The sequence below is a fragment of the Oryzias latipes genome, chromosome 19 (assembly GCF_053564925.1).
Source record: "Oryzias latipes strain Hd-rR chromosome 19, Olatipes_Hd-rR_3.1".
Lineage (NCBI taxonomy): Eukaryota > Metazoa > Chordata > Actinopteri > Beloniformes > Adrianichthyidae > Oryzias > Oryzias latipes.
The window spans coordinates 1,229,574-1,247,286 of NC_136255.1; the positions used below are offsets into that span (position 1 = coordinate 1,229,574).

Genomic DNA, 17,713 nt, shown 5'->3' on the forward strand with positions numbered 1-17,713 from the left:
TGAGTCACTTACGGAACCCTACTGTGACGTCACATCCGGTAAGTAGACAAATCCGGGTGGTCCGGAAAAAGCTATACTCGTCGGTCATGGCAGAGTCTGCGGACCCGAACATCCTCCTCTCCTCTTCTTCTCAGCTCCATCTGATGGAAGAGGAGGCGGTAAGTTCTCCGACTTCCGGCCGGCAGTGACCCGAGCCTCGCGGCAGGTTTGAACCCCCGCACTCGCGGTCTCAGTGCAGCCCCCAAAGAATGTAAACACAGGAAGAACAGAGGAGCTGCAGGTGAACTGATGTGCAGTTCTCCTCCACCCCAAAAAACATCATCAATAAAGGCTGGAGCAGCTGCACCTCCTTATTTCAGCTCTACTGTTCCTGACCGGAGAAAGGTAGTTTGCCATCTCTCGGTGGGTGGAGTGTCCTTGCCCCAGGTGGAGGAGTTTAAATACCTTGGGGTCTTGTTCACGAGTGAGGGAAGATCGGAGCGTGAGATTGACAGCTATGGTCATGAGCTATGGGTCATGACCCAAAGAACGAGGTCCCGAATACAAGCGGCTGAAATGAACTTCCTCCGTAGGGTGGCGGGGCGCTCCCTTAGAGATGGGGTGAGAAGCTCGGTCTCCCGCGGGGAGCTCGGAGTAGAACCGCTTCTCCTCCACATCGAAAGGAGCCAGTTGAGGTGGCTCGGGCATCTAGTCCGGATGCCCCCTGGACGCCTCCCTGGAGAGGTGTTCCGGGCATGTCCCACTGGGCGGAGGCCCCGGGGAAGACCCAGGACACGCTGGAGAGACTACGTCTCTCGGCTGGCCTGGGAACGCCTCGGGGTCCCCCCAGAGGAGCTGGAGGAAGTGGCTGGGGCGAGGGAAGTCTGGGCATCTCTGCTCAGTCTGCTGCCCCCGCGACCCGGTCCCGGATAAGCGGAGGAAGATGGATGGATGTTCCTGAAAGATGAACTGAAAGTGAAGAATGTTTGAAATGATCTAATAAAAGACAAACCAGAAATATTAGTGTCTATTTTATCCTTTAAACCTAATAAGCTTCTCTTATATTTTATTCTGCAATATAACTATATGATCTTTTTAAACCTTTGTAGTCTTGAAATGCACTTTATAATCAAATGTGTTTTTTATTGTTAATCTTTGGGTTAGTTTCCTTTATTTTTCTAAGCTACAATAAGTAAGAGAATCAGGGTGTTACTTAACTTCTCTTATTCTGAAATTAGATGATTAAAAAAATCTAATTTCTTAGATAAAAAAGGTTTTCATTTAGAATCTAAAAAATAAAATTAAACATTTTGTTGTTTTTCTTAATGTGATTCAACAAATCTAACATTCAGCTTCAAATCAAACGTCATTTTTAAAATAATGATGTTTTTTTATTCAGCTCAGCATGGATGCCCTTTGCCTTTGGAATTGACATGAATTAAAGATCATTGACAGCTGTAGCTGCTGTTACTGTCTGCAGTTTGGTAAAGTAGTTCAGATACAAGCTCCTAAGGTTCATACATGTCAAAATTCTTTAAGCTTTTGCTGATTTTTCCACAAAAATGATTAAAAAAACATCAAAGAACAGCAATGCAGGCAGTGTTTTTTCAACACAACCCAGCTTTTGACAGTGTGATGACTCAAATGAGAGACCCTGAAGTTCTGCCCCTCCTTCAGAGGAGCCGCTCAGCCAATCAGAATCTGGATTAGACAGATTCACCATAAAGCGACGCATCACCAGTTTGACTCCAGCGCTGCAGCACGTTAAATAAAGAGAGACAAAGAAGAAAAAAGATTACAGCAGTGACAAAAGAAACCAAGAAAGGGTCTAATTGTCTAAAGACGTGCAGCCAGTGCTGAACCTTTTTCTTGGCCGCACGGACCACGGTTTGGGTTGAACCACCAAATGGTTCCTGGGTGTCTGCATCTCACGGCTCCCCCAGGGGAGGGGTCAACTGGGGAGAACACGTGTGTCACACACCTAGGTGCTTGACAGCTTATGGGTCTTTAACTTTAACCTTAACTTTATACCAATTGTTAGGAATCAGGAGCAGACAAAGAAAAAGCAGTTTGCTAAAGAGTGCATTTACTACATAGAAAATGCGCTGGGGCCAGGAGTGGGCAATCCAGGCCTCGAGGGCCGGCGTGTCTGCATGTTTTCCAGATATTCTTGATAAAAGTTAAGTTGCAAGATTTAAAAACTGGTCGATGTGTTCGTTGTGGTTTCAAGACGTTTAAGAGAAGAGACTCATTGTGCGCTGAGAGGCTGTCACTTTAATCCAATGCATCATGGGAGATGTAGTGATGGCAGACGGACTCATTGTTTTGTTCTCTTGTTCCACGGTCTGACACCGGATTCTGTGGAAAGCTACACCGCTAAAGACGAGCTTTAGCTGCTATTTCTGTTGGAGCTGAGAGACTTTATGAGCAGAATCAGAACAAGGAAGTGAAGACTTTAACCACTTCTGATTGGTCAGACTGATGACATGTGATTAAGCCTCCAAGAATGATTGGTGGAGACAGTTAAAGGGGCGGGACTTTTCCAAAAACAGAGCTAAAGCTGTGGCTAAATCGCGGTACCGTCATTCTGATCAAAATGTCTTTAATAGAATCAAATAAACACAAAGAAAAAAGTATTTTATGATCTTTTATATTCCCAACTACTCAGTGTTTTATCAGGGTTTGTTTGGATGAACACAGAGCTGAAATCCTGGAGATGGAAAATGTTTTTAGATCAGTTATGAGGGTGATTTCTCACGGCACACCTGACCATCTCCCACGGCATACTGGTTGAAAAACACTGATTTACAGAATAATTTAGGTAGACCTGTGTTTAAAATCCAACTGTTGCATTGAAATGGAAATGATGTATTAGTTGTGTTTTTGTGTGTGTCATATTGTCATTGCAGTAATGATCACTAATATCACACAGTTTTCCACAGTTTTCCCTTTAAGATCTAATCAAGAGTCTCGTTCTTCTTGTTTCTGTTCAGATTGATGATAAGGAATTCGACATTCCCCAAGTGGACACGCCCCCCACGCTGGAGAGCATCCTGAGTCAGGTGAGGCGCCGCGGTGCTTTTAAATAGTTTGTTTTAGTCTCATGTTTACTTTTCAGACGGTCATCAAACCCAAAATGAGTTTCAGCGTTTGCTCCTCTCAGATGATCTGCTTCTTCTGTCTCTGCTGCAGCATCACCTCACATTTTTGCCCTTTGCTGTCGTGTCTTTGATGTTTTGACTTTTTAAACATACCTTGAACTCTCTGGGTGGTGCTGCCCCTCTTCTCCAGCCCCCTCCTCTCCCCGCTGCACCGCCTTCAGTCGTCCCAATCCAGCGATTGGTTGGTTGCAGGTTGGATGCCCCTCCACTCAAGTTCCCTTATCTCCCTCCAGGTGGAGGAAGGCGAGGAGGCTTTTATTTTGGAGGACACCATGAACACTGACAACATGGACGCCCACTCCTACGACACCTCCTCCCTCGCCAGCTCCGACAGCGGTGACCCAGCCCACCCCAAACGGTACCGCGTGTAGACTCCAAGAACCTGGGGTTCTGCAGGGGCGGTTTGGATCACACCCCCTTAGAAACAGTAGGGGGTCCAGATCATGCCAGTCTTCAGGTGCAGGAGTGTGGACGTCTGTCTGTGCTGGCGTGGAGCACAGTGGGAGGGGCTTATCAACAGATAAAGTGAAAATAATTCATATTCTTGGGACTGAATGGGGATTTTCTGTAGGGGAAGGAAAAGAATCCTGTGAGCTGATTCCCAGACAGGAAGAGGATTAAAGAGCTTTAAAAATGATTAGCAGGTAAGAGTGAAGACAAACACACTGCTGATGGCGTGCTTTGTGTCCGTCCACAGGAGGAAGAGGGCTCAGGACGCCAGGGTGGCGGCCAGCGGCTCCGTCCTCCGCCTCAGCCTCCTGAAGGGCATCTCTGCTCAGATCGTGGCCGCCGCTGTAAGACTGAAGTCTCACACAGCTGAGGAGACTTGAGTCAGTAGAACGAAGGCGTTCAGAAGCTGATGTCTGTTTGTTTCCCCTCAGGACAAAGTGGACGCCGGCCTGCCGACCGCCGTGGTGAGTTTGAGTGGATTTGAGCTTTCTTCATCTCTGCCGTCCTGTCATGCTGAGAGGATAGAAGAGCTCCTGTCACAAACAGTACTTCTTCAGAGATGAACTTGTTTGGTGAAGTTACATCAGGTTTCTTTGCATTTCATTGTGGGACATAAGTATTTGATCCCTCTTTTCTGGTCAGACGGTTCTTGTAGTTGATGAGCAGATTTCTGCACACATCAGGAGGAATTTTGCTCCATTCTTCTTTGCAAATGACTTCTAAACCATCCAGATTTGGTGCCTTGGTCACTCAGGATGTGACGGTACGTGGCTCCGCCCATCCTCCCATCCACATGGTGAAGGAGCACTGAGCAGAAACCCCCCCAGAGCATGATGTTTCCACCTCCATGCTTTACAGTGGAGATGGGCTCATAGGCAGCATTTCTCTTCCTCCAAACACGAGGGGTTGAGTTGATGCCAAAGAGCTCCATGTTGGTCTGATCTGACCACAGCTCCTTCTCTCAGTCTCTCTCTACATCCTGAAGGTGTTCATTGGTAAACTTCCGTCTGCACATGTGTCTTCTTCAGCAGGGAGACTATGCAAGACGTGAAACCGATGCAGCATAAAGTATTCCCAATGGTTTCTTGGTGACTGTGATTCCAGCTGCTTTGAGGTCATCCACTAACTCCTGCTGTGTTGTTTTAGACTGATTTCTCTCTGTTCTCGTGATCATGGAAACTACAAACCTAAAATGGTAACCTAAGGAAAAATAATGTATATTTGTAGAAGCTGCTATTATAGTTTTTTCCATTTCTCTTCCTCTTTCCTGTTTGAATTCAGAGGTTTTGCTTTGCCCCGCCCCCTAATTTTATGTGGAGGCGGGGCTTTGAGCCCATTGGCTACCAGGACATGATTGACATGAGGTGATGGAGGTCATGGTCATTTCAGCTCCAAGACGCCGTTTGTTGTTGGCGTTGCCGTGTCGCTCTTCCTCTGATGAAGCAGGCACTGGGAGAACATCATCTCTACTTTCCACAGTTTTTTAATGTTTTCTTCATATTCAAAGTCTGGTTTTTCATTCATTTAAGCTGATCTTGGCTGGAGCCCATTAATAAAAGTGTTTTCTAGCATTTTGTTGTGAAGTGTCTCACCCAGACTCTTGTGTTGTTGTGTGCAGACCATGAACAGTGTGATTGCTGTGGGGACCTCTCATGGACTGGCTTTTGTCTTCGGTGAGTCCCTGTAGATCTTCAGTTCGGTGTCTCTCATCCTTCTCTCTACTTTTGCTCTCATCTTCAGACATCAAGTGTCGTGGAAGTGAAAATCTGAAACCTGATCCACTACAGAACAGTTTGGAAATGAAACGACAGCCAAAAACCCCCCATGATTGAGGGGCTTCCTCTGATTGTGTTGGATCATTTCTTTAGTAATAAGAGTAACTTTGAGGACTGAAAGTAGATGATAGATTGCTGTCCTGTCCAGCAGCTGAGCAAACAGATTTTACTGTTACAATAGGGGCTTATGAGTCTTTGAACACAGGAGGTGTATATCTGTATAAACCCCTTTTGTATTTGTGGCTAAAGTTTTCATTTTCTATGACATTCAGTGACATTTTCCAGCATCCGAGGTTTCATCCGTGCTTTCTTCCAGATACCAGCCAGGCTCTGCGGCTGTGTCTGGGCTCCAAGGCCACCGGAGCAGAGTTTGGAGCCGTCTCTGCTCTCAGCATCAACCACAACTGCTCCCGACTCCTCTGTGGGTTTGCCAAAGGACAGGTGAGCCATGTGTGAGGCCAACGTAAGCTACAGGTCATGGGACGCCCAGAAAGAGAAACGCTTCATCCGTTTGGCTCTGCTCCTGTGAACTCAGCACATCTTGGATCTTGGATCTTGAAGTGTTTCTTCTCACTGACGCTGTCTTAGTGATTCAGTGATTATAGATTTTTCTGCCAAAAATGTCAGTTTTCTGACATAATCAGCAGCTTCTCATAGTCAGAGGGAATGAAATATGGAGGAGAGTGACACGCATTTAAACTTCCAGCTTCAGTTAACCTAACCGTTGGAGCCCAACAGTCTGGCTTTGAAAACGCCAAATCTTTAATTTGGTATTATTTTGAACACCACTTTGAGCAGAGATGGTGGTCTGTCGTCTTCTCTCTGCTAACGCTGAGGTCTTTGAACGTCCTCATGTGATCCATCAGCACTTTTATACAGAAACTCTGCACATTTTCTTCACTTTGATGATGCTAAGCTGTGACTTGTCAGACTTTTCTTGTTTGCCTAGATTACCATGTGGGACCTGGCCAATGGGAAGCTTCTGAGGACCATCACTGATGCTCATCCTCCAGGAACGGCCATACTTCACATTAAGGTGAGTCTTCTCAAGAAGTTTTGGAAAATGGCGTTTGTTTGTTTGTTTGTTTGTTTGTTTGCATCTGAGGTGTGTCCTAAGTGTCTTTTAGGAAAGGACGGATCTTTACTGTGTGGAATGACCTAAAATATCAGTTTCCCTTTCAAAGAACATCAAATTCAGCAAATTAAAGACAGCAGGAGCTTCTCCTGTGGCAACAGAAACACTGGATGTGATTCTTCCACCCACAATGCTTTGCTGCTGCAGTTTTACTGATAAACCCAGAAGCTTCAAAGGCACATCAACCATCTATAATGCTATACATTTACAAACGTCCTGATCTATGGATGAACAGCTGTTTACAATGACATGGGAATGACAACCCCCCCCCCCCCCCCCCCCCCCCCCCCATAGTATCGTTTTCCTTCAAAAGTCTGTGAATGATTCCAAATGTAAAGTCTGGGGTTTAAAACAAACAACTGTTAGGAAACATAATTATGACAGCTCTTTGTCAACAGTAGAGCTTCGCCCGGTTGTTCACACTTTGCTCACATTGTTTTAAGCTTAGTGGATTTATGCATTTTTATTTATTCTCTACATGTTTGATGTTTTGTCATTAAACATAAAAACAGTTTGATCTCAACTTTAATGATACTTTGCACCAAAAAAAAAAGAGACCAAATGTTGTTCAGAGAATTGAGTGAATTAAGTTTTCTGGACAGTTTCAGGTTGATCTTTGGAATTATTATGTAATATAATCAAAAATGTATCTGTCAAAAATAAAGTTGTACTAAAAAGATGGATTGGCATAAAAACAGTTTTAAAGATAGATTAATGGAGCAAACTAAAGTAGAAAAAAAGGTTAAAAAGGTGCCAGACTACTAAGGGTTACTTTGCAAATGTACAATTAAAAGTAGCCCTTGTGGGGTCCAGATGACCCCACTCCTAACGTGGGAGTGGGGTCATCTAGACCCACTAGACAGTGCTCTGAACCTTTTTTCTTCAATGATTTGTGATCTTCACTGGTGTCCATGGATTACATGAAATCTTTCCACCTTTATCCACCTTTGTCATGGTAGGGGGAACACCTCAATGGAAGGGGGGGGGGGGGGGTCATCTGGACCCCACAAGATAGCACAAGGGTTAGGAAAATACATCAGCTAAAGGTCAGATGTTTAATCGTTGTGTCCGTAGTTCACAGATGACCCGACTCTGGCCGTCTGCAACGACAGTGGAGGATCTGTGTTTGAACTGGCCTTCAGGTTAGCTTTCCAACCACATTTCCTTGTTCATAAACAGCCTTTTTCCCTCCGTCATCCACCTGAAGCGCTGCCTTAAACATCCTCCCCTATGGGCACGTCGTCTGTCCTGCAGCCCTTACTTCCCCATCTGTTGCTGTGGTTCAGCTTCCCACGGTCTGCTTGTTTGTCACGGTTTCAGGCGTCTGATGGGGATGCGCTCGTGCGACTCCAGATGCCTCTTCAGTGGCTCTAAAGGAGAGGTGTGCTGCATTGAACCTCTGCGCTCTCCTCCAGATTACAGGGAACATCCCATCACACAGTACTCTCTGCTGGCGATGGCCTCGCTCACCAAGGTACCAAGGACACCTAATGCCTTAGTCACCACCGACATTCCTGGTGGATATGGGCGAAAAATGTACAAAATATCAAGATCGATGAGGCTGTAGAGCGATAAAGGTTCATACCCATTTTTTCCTATGGGCATGAATCAAGTCTCAGTGATCACCTGAAAGACACGTGAGGGTTGGGGTGGGTCGTACGGATTTTACATTATTATATTAAATCCAAGGGTTCACATATTTTTTCCATCCTGCACTTTGAATGTTTACACATTTTCTTTAATAATATATATAAATAATATATATATAAATAATATTTCATGTTTATCTGGTGGTGTGACTTAAGATGAAGAGATCAGAACATATTTTATAACAATTTCATGCAGAAATCCAAGTAGAACCAAAGGGTTCAACCACCTCTGTGTGTGTGTGTGTGTGTGTGTGTGTGTGTGTGTGTGTGTGTGTGTGTGTCCAAAGTAAGGATACAGAGTTAAGCAACAGTTCAGTCTCTAAAACCTTCCTCCTTTGTGTTACACTCGTCACTTTGAGACTTGACAGTTTTGCTGCTTGACTCTTTCACCCAGATTCTGGTGATTGGACTGAAGCCCACACTCAACGTTTGGATGACTTTTCCTTACAGCAAGGTAGTCTTTGGCTTTCTTTTCCTCTTTTTGTTTTATTACAAAGAAAGTTACTGATTCTTGCTCATATATTTCTGTATTTATTTTAGGACTGGGTTTAAAAAAATACAGATAAAAAATCAATGTTTACTTAGAAAAAGATAAAATCTATTCATCAATTATTCCTTCAGAGTTCTTGTACTTCACTCACTTTCAGTGAGTTTTTAATGGAGGACTTTATAAATTCATCAAAGTATTTTCCATATTATTTTTCTTTTTTTGGAGGTTACCATAGTTACTAGTTAGGTGCTATTCATAACCAAATCAAAACGAGCTGATCAGAACTGAAAGCTTGATCCTTAAAGGAAGGAATGTTAGCTCTGTAGCTTCAGAAATGGCAGCGTCACACAGCCATACGTTAACATATGTGGAAAAAGTGGGAGAGGTGTTGGTCTTTACGTGACATTTTCACACATGTAACCAGAATGAACCACATTAAAACCACAGAAGAAGTACAAATAAACCACGCAGAGAACACCTGAATCTGGGGGCTTCATTGTATTTCTTCATTTTGACATTCAGAGCACTCGGCAGAAATCTCATTCAGCACCATGGTCAGCTCCCGCCGCGGGCCCTCGCAATGCTTGGTTTTAATTGTTTATTGTTCTCTATCTGTAAGGCGACCTTGGGTGTCTAGAAATGCGCCATATAAATAAAATTAATTATTATTATTATTAATTCAACAGTTGGATTTCCCCGATCCCCACCAGTTCTAACTCAATGCTTATAGGTGGCAGCCAAGGCAGCCCGCCGGGGTCCTCTGTCTCAGCAGGGGGAGATCCATGAGGAGGACCCGGGGCGTCCAGACACTGCCCCGCGAAACCTGAGAGACCTCTACTCGGTATAGACCTCTGCAGGGGTGAACACAATACGCCAATTGTGCATGAACCGTGTGTAATTATTGCACCGTTTATATGCAATTAGTGATTCATGCATCAATTACGTAATTTTAATGTGACATGTGCCGTATACAGAAAATAAAAGTTATACATCGATGGTACGTGCTTTAAATCTCTGTTAGACAACATTTGCATATGCGTCTTGCATAAATCACACACAATTGAGTATGATTCATGTAATATTTGCACATGAACTATTTATAAAATACTCAAACTGCGTAATTCTCAACCGACAAAAAGCTTTGAACAGCTGAAAACCAAATTCACGTCAAGACCTGGCGGCCAAAACCCTAGATGGACAAACGACGAATGCAAGAAACCCAAATGAATGACGAATATCACGCATGTATCAGGAACGACTGAAACTTCATACGTGGAGAATGCCCCAGTGTACGGAGTGGCTGTGTGACACGGCCTTTGACCTAACGATGGTCGGTTCTTGCCAGTACAAGAGAGATTTGATAGAATTTACCTATGAAACAGTGTTACGGCAGTTCAAGATGGGTTTACTAACGGAAGGTTTGTTAATCAGTCCGTTTTCATGGTTAAAGGGACAATTTAATATAAAGACATTTTAAAGTTTATGTTAACGTAACCAAGCAGAGAGGTTTGTTTGAGAGACAGAGGTAAAGAAGACGCTAGCCTTTTATCTAACGTAAAAGACTGGAAGAGCTCAACATGTAAGCATTTGATAGAGCGCAGGGATCTGGTTTAGAGCTAGAAATAAAAGGGGGACAAGAACAGTACCCTGTGGATCACCAGTGGCTGCCAGAATCCTGCTCCTGCCAACATATTCACACCAAGGAGGTTGTTCTTTGTCCAGAAATGTGACATTTGGTGAATTTCTTTATTTTTTACTGGTACATAGAAAGTGATGTTTTTTACAGGAGTATAAGCACTGAAGGTACAACAACCAAGCTTTGTGAAAGAGTCTGTTGTCTTGTGGCTAAAATGCCTTTGATTAGCAAATTGTGTTGCTTTTTAAAGGAAGCTATTGAATCAAGAGCAGATTCCGTTCAGCCTAAATGTGTAGAAATGTCCTTTTTAGCTTCAACCTGACACTGACTTAATGTGCGATGTTATCAGGTTTTCAGTTTGACCCTTAAAATGTTTCTTCTTTAACTGAGGATGGATCTTTTCTGAGCAGAAAGTTCCTACTCGATACCCTGGTCGGTGTGCTTTACCGTCTGCACATGGCAGCCGTTTCAGTCTCACCCTTGTTGTCTCGTGTCCTCAGTCGGATCCATCCAGTGTTCCCCAGCTGGCCTGGCACTTTGTTTCCGTCCAGAAGATGGTCAACCCGATCCTGGCTTTCTGTAAAGGAGACACCGTCCATTTCCTCCTGGTACTCCACTCATCTCAAATCATCTAAAAAACGTTTGACCAACTACAGGAGCTTTATTGTTTATGATTTTCCTCTCTAAAAGCTACAGATGCATCTCCGCTAATAAGATGATACCACAAAATGTTCTTTACTGTACTCAAAGGAAGCTTTTTCTTTTCTCTCAGGTAAAGAAGGAAGAGATGGGCACCATCCATGTAATAAAACAGCGACAGCTGCACCTGAGTTGTGATATCATAAGCCTAAATGTGAGTAACCGTTAAAGGTCAGTTCAACAAATGTAGCATCAGCTTCTTATTAGCTGTCTTCACAGTTATTCAGCTAATGCTAGAGCTAAATACATTTTCGTTGGAGACAATTGTTAGCATTTTTACAGTTTTGAAGCAAATTCCTGCTTTCCTTCAGTCTGTTTTTGGCCCTTAGTGCTGTCCCCTACGTAGCCACCAGGGGTCCGGGTCTCCCTGAGCCCGGATCAAAGGCAGGGGTGTGTCTGGAGGGGCATCTGGCGAAAAAATCTGCCTAACCACATGTGTGAATCAGTGAGAGCTGATTTTGTCCTCTGAAGGGATCAACAATATTAGCGTTCTTCATAATTATTCAGATAAAGCTAGTGCATAATCATTTTTTACAGCTAATCAAGGATTTGGTGCCTTATTTTGGCATTTCTGCAGTTTTCTAAACTCACTCCTGTAATTTGTTCAGCTACTTTAGCATTTGCCCTTTATATCAGCTTAGTTTAGGTAATGTTAGTGTTCAATTAATTTTTTTAGCTAATTATCTCCTTCATTAGCATTTTTTAGAACGCTTTACTTTACTTATTTCTAGAAGTTTAGCATGTAGCCCAAAAACTGGCTTAGTTCACAATTCTTCAGCCAAATCTCTCATTCCGTTAGTTTTTGTTGATCTTATGAAGCCTTTAGGTCCGTTAACTGCATTTAAATCGTTTTTCAAGCTCATTTCTGCTTCTCTGCAGTTTGTTTAGCTAGTTTATTTTAGTTACGGCTGTAAGACGCTCTTCTAGCACTTGTTGAACTGTAGTTTTCTTTTTGTTTGAGAATTATTCAGGTGAGGCGTTCTGGGTGTCCTGTTTTATCACTGGCCTTGTGTGTCTGCAGTGGATCAACAGTCGCACGCTGGTTCTGGTGGACAGCCAGGAGAAGCTCCATGTTGTAGACAGACCCACCCAGGAGGTCCTGGAGACCCTGGACCTGGAGCAGGTGCAGCTGGTCTACAACAGCCGGCATTTCAAGTCGTTGGCCACCGGAGGGAATGTCTCCCAAGCTCTGGTGAGGCAAAAACTCAAGTGTCCTGATGCGATATCAATGTTGGAAATGTGACAGACGTGGGGGAATCTACATACCCATAATGCTTTTCACTGAAGCTCTCTGGGTCTGTGTCTCAGGCTCTGGTGGGGGAGAAGGCCTGCTACCAGTCTGTTTCAAGCTATGCAGGGCAGATCCTGTGTTTGGGCACCAAGGTGAGGTTTCATTTGTTTAGACCTGTTGCTGCATCACACTGAAACCATTTGGAACAGAAATCCTTTTTCTTGAATTGAGTTTCTTTAGAGAAGAAGGTGAACCAAAGGGACGACCACAGCTTTTTGTACCAAATTCAAAACAGATGGTTCTAAGAAAAAAATAATGGACATGATAATCTACACGATGCATGATTTGACTGTTCTGCTCTTGTTCTGCTTTGCAGTCTGCTCACATCATGGCTCTGAGGAACTGGAACGAGGTATGAAGGAAACGCGACTGACAGACGCTGACATCACACAATCGCTGTCACTTGTGGTTCCACTCATCATTAGAGGGTTCCTAACGAGCTGATGCTTCTCCTTTTCCAGTGCATCGACCTCATGTTGAAGCAGGAGCATTTTGTGGAGGCGCTGAGTCTGGCGTGGTCATTCCACGAAGGCACCGCTAAGGCCATGGTCGGTGGGTCGACGGCTCCTGCAGCAGACCCCCCTTTAGATAATAAAAGAAAAACAGGAGTCAAGTAAAGTCTGTTGAGAGTTTAGATGAATCTCAACATCAGGTCCTTTAATTACAACACATTCAGTTTAGTTTCATTCATTTTTTTAACTAACTGACTTTTGAAACTCACTCATGATTAAAATGACGGTACTATACTTTCTATATACTATACTATACCTTATATGAACAGTACTGTAGTGGACATTAAAATACTGCCCCCAGAAGAGGTTATTTCTTAGTATCAGGATAAAGTCATAGGTGTGCATTTAAAGTACATCATGTGACCACAGAGAATTCCTGGTGAGCTTCTAGGTGGGGTGTTTGGCAGGACGACATCATGATTGTGACGTTTCTTTCTTCAAGGCCTGCATGGAGATGCAGCCAAGCGGAAGGCCGTGGTCAGCGACAAAGTAAGAGGGCGGAAGTGTGTCAGGCTTCTGTGAATGAAGATGTCTGGAAGCTGAAAGTCCTTTGCCTTGTTCTGCACAGATGGTGGAGCTGCTGCTTCAGTTTGCAGAGCATGCCCTGAAAAAGCACCCAGAACAAGGAAAGAGCCAAACCGGCGAGCAGAACTTCCAGGTACTTCAAGCAGAATTCAGAAATACAAGCTGATGAGCCACTAGGGTTGGATCTGTGGAAACAAATGCCTTCCAGATTATGGGGATTAGACCTGAGCATCACTGGCAAACTCATAAAAGGATTGGAATCTCGTTTCAAATTTCCATTTCCAGACCAGTGTTTTCTCGGAAAGTGACGCTGATCAACCTGAACTGAAGGAATTTTTGGACTTAACTCGCTCTGTTATTATTGAATAAGCTGACAGGTAAATAGATTGGATCTGCTCTCAGACTGAGCATTCTAATAGTCTAATAATACTCAGGATTACAGCTCCTCTCAGTGGCTGGTTTAAGAATTAAGCTTTGAAAAGTCTTAAAGTGAACTTTCTGTGTTTTTTCAGGAGGTTGTTCCAGTGCTGCTGGAGTACTCTCTGCTGCTGCGCAGGCTGTGAGTACACAAGTGTACTGCAATCTGTTAGTGCTATTGGGTTGAGGGTTCAAACCTGGTAGAGTCTTCTGTGGTTTTTCCACTGACTGTATAGGAGAACTGGACTGAGTGACCCCCCTCCTCCCAGCTGGCTCCATAAGTCAAAATAATCAGCTATCCCTCTTTCATTCTGTTTGTCAGAATACCCGTTCTTGCTCTGATACCTTTTGTTTAACACGTTCTTGATAATCCTCTGTTTTCACATTTTTCTGTAGTTCTAAAGTTATTCAAGTTACAAACGGACCAATCAGATGCCTCGATAAAAGCCTTCTAGCCCCCACATCCAATGTTCTTTACGTTTGATTGACAGATGTGTGTAGCCCGCTTTCAGGTGTCGGGGTGTGGGCTTCAAACTCCTGATTGGTGAGAGCGGTTGCCATAGAAACGGTGACTCAGACCGACTCCGACTCATCACTGCTTGCTGATGTCGGCTGGTTCCAGCGTGGCAGCGTCCCTATTGCAAAGTGAAACAAAAACAGGCGACTGAATGGACTTCCTTTGGTTGGAGCTGGAAGTAAACCGTTAACGTCACAGCGGCTCGGTCCAGTTCTCCTCTACAGTCACGGCTTTGTCCTGACCCTGGACAGAAGGTGTTTTCCGTGAAGCCTCACTCCAGGATGAAGGGGTGATGAAGCTTCGGTATCATCATCTTCAGGTGTTTGTGTGCAGGGACCTGCTGTTTGACGAGCTGTACCCACGCGTGGCAGCGAGCTCGCTGGCTAAAGCCGTCTTTCTAGAGTCGCTGGAGTCCTACATCGTCAGTTCCCGCCTCGATCACCTCCCCACTCCCGTCATAAAGGACCTCCTCTCCCATTACCATAACAACGGGATGATGGACAGCCTGGAGAGATGCATCGTCCACCTGGATGTGACCAGCCTGGACATTCAGCAGGTGTGTGAACGCATCAGTGCACTTCATGCCTGTTGGTAACCGTTTCTGCAAAGATGCATTATGACTGAAGGAGCTTGTCACAAAACGGCAGAAGAAAGCAGAAAGAATACATGTGCAAACTAAACTCAACCAGCAGAGAAAGACCTTTAATGAAATGCTCTATATAAAAATTATTAAAACATCCTAAAGTTAGCCAAGTCTAGGGCTCTGGATTTTGGAATTGTAGATTCGGACAGCACTAGAACATGGAGAATGCTCCATATAGTGCACTATGTAGGGTTAGGGTGGGAAGTCAGACATAGCCAATATTATAATGTAGTCAATATTGCAGCGGAGACTCGTCCTGGAAGGGGCGGTTCTTCACTTTGTGATGTCACAATGTGAGGAACCGCTCGTTTTTGTGGACTGGGAGGGGCTGGATCGCAGGGTTTACTCAGAAATGCGTGAATGTGAGAAATAATCATTATTATAAAAGTTGATTTTACGTGATGTAGGCGCTTCTAAATAATGCCATGAATTATTGGGCAAAAAGAATCAGTCATCCCTTTAAACAAAATCTTTATTCAATATTCATTCAACTGCCTTTTTTAAAGAAATCTACAAAAAGGTTTGAAAAGCAGAGTTGGAGTGAGATGATTAAAGTTTTTCCTGTTGAAAAGCAAATAATTTGAAATCCGTTTAAAGTTCTATTTCAACTCAGTTTTAATGAACATAGGATGACTGATGTCTAAGAGTGACTGAAGATATTATGGGCCATGAATAAAATGTTTAAGGAAGAAACATTGAATATTAATGAATATTTAAAATCAGATATAAATATCCAAATTTTAGCCATGGGGTAATTTCCATCTGCAGTCTCCTGGCAGGTTGATGGTATTAAAGAAATAAAACAGATTTTGAGAAGAAGAAGAAACTACTCAGAAGAACATAACCAGCGGTAACGACCAATAGAAACACAGGATGACACTAAACCAATTATTTTAAAATCTGTGTTTAGTAATAAAATCTATACAACAATCAGGAAGGATGATGCTCTGCAAGAACGTTGTTCTTTCACACGAGGAATTCTTCTGCCCAAGCAGAAGCAGAACTCACTTTGGACGTCTGAGTTCTCATGTTTTTGACCAACGGTTTGTCTTTGTTGATGCATCTGGAACCAGCTGTGGCAATCAAAGATCTAGTTTTGCCCTCTCAGCTCGACGTGACAGAACAAACGTCTTTCTGCTCCTAGATTAGGATTCAGTTCTTCATTTTTGTATAAATCTGCACATATAAACTTTGACCTCCATGGGTCTGAACTTGTCTGGTTCTTCCATTTGTCGGTGGTGGAGGCCGTTGCAGCTTTAAATAATGAGGCGGCTTTTGCTGACTTGCATTTACCAGTTCCTCCCCTCTGAAAGGATGATAAAGCTGCATCTTGATGGTGAGTCCTGATGTTCCTCTGGGAAGTCTTAAAGCAGCTTCTGTCAGGTGAAGAGGCTGAGGATCAGACCTGGAGCCCTGGGGAGGAGGAGGAGGAGGAGTGTGTGGATGTCTAACCAAAGATCCTGTGTGTCTTTGTGAAGGTGGTCCAAGTCTGCTGGACGAACCGTCTCTACGATGCCGTGATCTACATCTACAACCGTGGAATGAACGACTTCATCACTCCAATGGAGGTGAGCCTCACATCCACCTGGAGCTCAGGTGTTCCCAAAAGATTAACCCCAGTGCGGTCGTCATGACAACATCTTAACATCAAAAAAGAAAAAGAACGTTTTTTTATTTTTTACCCATCTGCAGACTTTATCTAGAGTGAATGGAGAGGGGCTTGACTGTGTTGCCCCCTAGTGGTCATGAGAAGAAGTGAAGTCTCATCTGCTTTTTCTGCTTTTTAGAAACTTTTTACAGCTATTGGTCCTGCAGTGAAGGGAGGGAGGAGCCTGACAGGTGAAGCTGGACCCCCCCCCCCCCCACACACACACACACACACCCACACACACTGCGTTTACATGGATTTTTATCCGTTATTTTTTAAATATTTATTGACAATTCTCCATCTTTTCCTTTCCTTCAGATGAAGACGTGGTGATGGGGAACAAGCTGCTCGTCTACATCAGGTGAGTTTCATTACTTCTGTCAGGATTATCGGTTTTAAATGCAGTTATGTTTGTCTGCTGAGGCATTAAAGGGTGTGTGTGTGTGTGTGTGTGTGTGTGTGTGTAGCTGCTGTCTTGCAGGAAGAGCATATCCACTTGGAGACATTCCTGCTGACCTCGTGGTTCAGGTCAAAAACCAGGTGTGTGGAAGCTTTGATGACTCTGAAACAGGATGTTGTCAACCGTCAGGTGGTGCTGATGTCACAGGTCGGAGGCCACAAAGACGATGGTCATTTCCAAAGACTGCAGTTTGATATGATAGAAAAATATTCCTAAAATATAGCGTCATGTTTGTTCAGACTCTGGAGAGTCTCTGTCCGTGTTATTTGCTGAAACTTCAGGATTTGTTTATGGCTTTTCCACTGAAATCCTTTCAGGTTTTTTTATTTTAGCCATTTATTGGTCTCGTCTCAAAGATTCAGAGACCGTTTGCTAGAATTTTATTTGAAATGAGCTCATTTAGTTAAAAACTTTTTGGGTTAAATAAAACTCATGGGGTTTAAAAGTGTTAAATTCTAGACATGAAACTAAACAGCAGAATTGCAGCTGAGGGAGATTTTTTCTGCAGCTAAAGCTCAGATCTTCCTTTACTATCCAGGCTTTTCTTCTTTTTTTGGGTTTCAGGTGTTTGATTTTCTGATCCGCCTTCATTCTAATGACTCGTCGGAGGAGGAGGACGTTTTCCCTTTTATCCGGACGCTCCTCCACTTTGACACTCGGGAATTTCTCAACGTACTTTCCATGGTGGGTTTGTTGTGATGTTTCGTTGTGCGTAGAACAACACAA

The 17,713-nt window shown here is 43.7% G+C and overlaps 1 protein-coding gene across 2 annotated transcripts in view; it reads left to right on the forward strand.

Moving 5' to 3' along the window:
* vps8 (VPS8 subunit of CORVET complex) overlaps nucleotides 1-17,713 on the forward strand; it is a 35,454-nt gene continuing 17,741 nt past the window's right edge. For both annotated transcript variants that reach the window (XR_002872108.2, XM_023949464.2), the window contains exons 1-26: nucleotides 1-158; nucleotides 2,973-3,041; nucleotides 3,374-3,498; nucleotides 3,838-3,934; nucleotides 4,022-4,054; nucleotides 5,209-5,263; nucleotides 5,682-5,806; nucleotides 6,315-6,401; nucleotides 7,575-7,642; nucleotides 7,821-7,974; nucleotides 8,544-8,603; nucleotides 10,776-10,883; nucleotides 11,048-11,128; nucleotides 11,996-12,166; nucleotides 12,283-12,357; nucleotides 12,582-12,617; nucleotides 12,727-12,817; nucleotides 13,220-13,266; nucleotides 13,346-13,435; nucleotides 13,815-13,861; nucleotides 14,570-14,792; nucleotides 16,358-16,447; nucleotides 16,667-16,718; nucleotides 16,846-16,888; nucleotides 16,995-17,067; nucleotides 17,552-17,671. Coding sequence is in view for 1 of the 2 variants with exons in the window: in XM_023949464.2 (XP_023805232.1) it covers nucleotides 87-158; nucleotides 2,973-3,041; nucleotides 3,374-3,498; nucleotides 3,838-3,934; nucleotides 4,022-4,054; nucleotides 5,209-5,263; nucleotides 5,682-5,806; nucleotides 6,315-6,401; nucleotides 7,575-7,642; nucleotides 7,821-7,974; nucleotides 8,544-8,603; nucleotides 10,776-10,883; nucleotides 11,048-11,128; nucleotides 11,996-12,166; nucleotides 12,283-12,357; nucleotides 12,582-12,617; nucleotides 12,727-12,817; nucleotides 13,220-13,266; nucleotides 13,346-13,435; nucleotides 13,815-13,861; nucleotides 14,570-14,792; nucleotides 16,358-16,447; nucleotides 16,667-16,718; nucleotides 16,846-16,888; nucleotides 16,995-17,067; nucleotides 17,552-17,671 (2,292 nt within the window). In the remaining variant the exon portion in view is untranslated. The remainder of the gene's footprint in view (nucleotides 159-2,972; nucleotides 3,042-3,373; nucleotides 3,499-3,837; nucleotides 3,935-4,021; nucleotides 4,055-5,208; nucleotides 5,264-5,681; nucleotides 5,807-6,314; nucleotides 6,402-7,574; nucleotides 7,643-7,820; nucleotides 7,975-8,543; nucleotides 8,604-10,775; nucleotides 10,884-11,047; nucleotides 11,129-11,995; nucleotides 12,167-12,282; nucleotides 12,358-12,581; nucleotides 12,618-12,726; nucleotides 12,818-13,219; nucleotides 13,267-13,345; nucleotides 13,436-13,814; nucleotides 13,862-14,569; nucleotides 14,793-16,357; nucleotides 16,448-16,666; nucleotides 16,719-16,845; nucleotides 16,889-16,994; nucleotides 17,068-17,551; nucleotides 17,672-17,713) is intronic.